The sequence below is a fragment of the Buceros rhinoceros genome, unplaced genomic scaffold (genome assembly GCF_000710305.1).
Source record: "Buceros rhinoceros silvestris isolate BGI_N320 unplaced genomic scaffold, ASM71030v1 scaffold36253, whole genome shotgun sequence".
Classification (NCBI taxonomy): Eukaryota; Metazoa; Chordata; class Aves; order Bucerotiformes; family Bucerotidae; genus Buceros; species Buceros rhinoceros.
In genome coordinates this window covers 30844-34048 of record NW_010405147.1, presented here as the reverse complement: position 1 = coordinate 34048, position 3205 = coordinate 30844, and the positions used below count along the sequence as shown (strand labels likewise).

Sequence of the window (3205 nt, the reverse complement as noted above, 5' to 3'; positions counted from 1 at the left end):
TTTTTTGGTGAGGGTTTTCCTCAGGGAGCCACTTCCAGAGAAACCACAAAACAGAAGGCAGTGTATCACTTTGGTACACCACATGTAATTATCTGCCCTTAAGAGTATCCTCCTCCTCCACGTTTTTACACTGAGTTGCATGCATTTGTAAAAGAGCAAATACAGCTGTGAGACTCAAAGGGATTATCTATCCCTGTCTGCTGCAGTCTAGGAAGTTGCGGTGACTTCCCAAAGCCAGAATTTGCATGGAATAATTTACCTCTCTTGGTTCCCAGTCTTCTGCTTTATCCCCACTGGCACAAAATTAAAAACTACATAAAATTAAGACTCTGCACCTGCTCTGCTTCCTAGAGGAATAGCAATATTAACACATGTAGAAAATATGGCAAGACAGAGGACTTTTTACACAGGCAGCAAAATTTTCAACACTGAAAATTTCCTCAGTTATCTCCATCTTATTAAAAAATGTCCAGGGGACAAAAAGCCCCATTCACTTCATTGTGTACCCAACACTGACTGCATTTTTAGGAGAAACTTTCTGTTTAATAAAACCCTAATTATGCTTTTATTTGATTTTCCTTCTAATTTTTTCTCTGTTTTTTAATTATAGCAAGGGACTTGAACTGTGGCCTTTCCTACTTTTGTCTGAAGCCAGCAAATGAATTCCCCTATACTTCAGTTGATTCAGGACCGTGAGTGAAGACACTAAGGCCTTGAATTTAGAACTGATTGATAGATAGTTTTTTCAACTGAAACCAATATAAATGTTGAGATGAAACTGTGGGAAAAACATACTGGAAATCAGCTTGGATGGTACTGCAGACCTATAGCAGTATGTGGTCAGGGTGTTAAACTGGGAATCAGTTTTGCTGCCAATTCTCTGGAGATTGAAAGTCCATCACCTAAACTCCTTTCCTCCTTCTACTGCCACCTTTTTGTGTCACTTGTCTTTCACTGTTGGCACCCCATAAAAATGATTTGCTGGATACTCTGCAAATGTATTTTTTTTCATTAACTGCTTTTATTTACCTTTTTATTCAAAGTCAATACTACCAGAAATATTTCATTCCTATTGAATGTCTGGAATAGAAACATTCATAGAGTACTTCCTTGTCCTGAAGGCATTGAAAGGAATGTAACCTGACATTAAAAACACTGTTTTTAAGTAACCCAGTAATTCCTCATCATTCGTAATGCAGTGAGAAGCCATATCAAACAACTTGCTTTGGTAAGTCACTCATTTTCCTCCTGATTGATGCAAAACCCCTATCTATCCTAAGGACACATAGCTTTTCCCGAGCATTTGCAAATCTTCCATTAAAGCTTGGAAAGCTCTGAAAGTTACATTAAGGATGTTCACAAATCTTTCCCCCCTTTAATAGTATAATTACTTGATTGGTTTGATAATAAATCAAAATCCAAGTGAAGAAAGATTCATGTGCTTCATATAAAATGAATCACAGGGAAAACATTTCACAATTAGCAGGCACTCTTGCCTTACCTGCCATAACTTCAGACACATGGGCATGCCCAGCTTGGCACCCACCTCTGGCTTCAAGGTACAGACTGACGTCTTGGATGGCAGCTCCAAAACCTGAACCTGACATCAGGAAAACAAGAGTATTTGGTCAGGCTCCAGGTCAAAATTCTGCTGTTAAAAACACAAGTCTCTTAAGGTGATTAAGGCTAGGATAAGCTCTTCCAATAAAAACTGTCTAGAGGAAACTGAGGAACGCATGTTAAGTTGGAGCTTTAGGGGAATCTACAGCTATATAAATAAAGGCATTGTTTTAGGAAAGACCAGACAAACTGCTAGAATGAACCCATCTTCTTCTTCTACTCTTCTGTTTAATCTGTATTATACTCTTCTTTTCATACAGCAGATGATATTGTGCATACACTAGATAATACTGAAGATTGCTTAAGCTGAAAACACTTCCCTGCTCCCTCGCCCTTTCCCTTTTTTCCATCTCTGTTGCTCATCTTTTTGTTTTATTCAGGTGTGGACACTTGCATTATGTCCTCTGTTCTGGCATGGTAACACTGAGCTTGCATGAAAATATAGACAATATATATATGGTGGTTTTTTAATCTACTGTCTGACTGCACTAGCAAAATATAAACCCAGAACTATCTGCTAATGCAGGCTGGAACAGTGATGGCAAACAGATATTTCTAACACACTTTTGTCTGACTCTCTTCAGAGCAGGGTCAGACTCTGAGTTACAAACCTGCTGTCTGGCTACACAGCAGCTTCCACTGTCACTTGCATTGATAGTAATGAATTATGGATCTAATAATTTTTTTTTTTTTTTTTTTTTTTTTTTTTTTTTTTACAAATTTTCCCCTCTTTTTTCTCCTCTCTCCTCCTCTAATCTATTTATTTTTTTTTTTTTTTTTTTTTTTTGCATTGGACAAGTCTTCCCTCTGCCGAGGAAGTAGCTCATTTCCACCTCAGGATGATGGCAGGCAAGATCAGGGGAGTCTGCCTTTGCAATTTGGCACTGGGAGGTTTTGAGTATCTTGACTGACATGTAAGTGCCTCACTCTGGGCTGATTCTCAAGCCTGGAACTACGGAGAAATAGAAGTTCTTAGGTACCAAAAACTTGCTGCCAGGAACATTGCTGTTTTTCAAATGCATACTTAATCACTAAGGTGATCTTTTATTTTAATTTAATAAACAACAGTCTGCATTGTCTCATAAAATTAAAGGACTTCAAATATTTGATAAATCCAGCATCACCAGCCATTCTAGGCTGTTTCAGAATGTGCAAAAGACTAGCAGTGCTGTTGGGCAGCCCCAGTCATGTGAATTTCCTTAAGTGTCTGAGATGAGATATTACACAAATATGGCTCCTCTGGGAGCCATCAATCAAGACCACAGCAGCTGTGATGGCTTTCCAATCCCATACCTTTAGTTCAAAGCTTGCCAGAACATCTTCCTATTTCTAGAGGTTGTCAGCCAGCCTGCCAAAAGCCAGCTGCACTCCCGGGCTGCAAGTTGACAATGTACTAAACACAACAAACAGAACACTTTCTAAAGACACTTAGCAATGGAGCAGGAAAAACTATTCTCCAGATTTAAGGAATGGAGACTACAGCAAACAGTCATCCAGTATGTAGACCAAACCTATGCACAGACCAAAGTCCAATGATCTGGGAATTCTGGTTCTTTGGAGCTACACTCTTCACAAAAGACGCTAT

General features: G+C 38.9%; 1 protein-coding gene across 1 annotated transcript in view; it reads right to left on the bottom strand.

Moving 5' to 3' along the window:
• The window catches only part of GNB1L (guanine nucleotide binding protein (G protein), beta polypeptide 1-like), a 16780-nt gene that overhangs the window by 8655 nt on the left and 4920 nt on the right, over window positions 1-3205 (bottom strand). The window contains exon 4 of the mRNA XM_010133600.1: window positions 1502-1600. Coding sequence (XP_010131902.1) covers window positions 1502-1600 — 99 coding nt within the window. The remainder of the gene's footprint in view (window positions 1-1501; window positions 1601-3205) is intronic.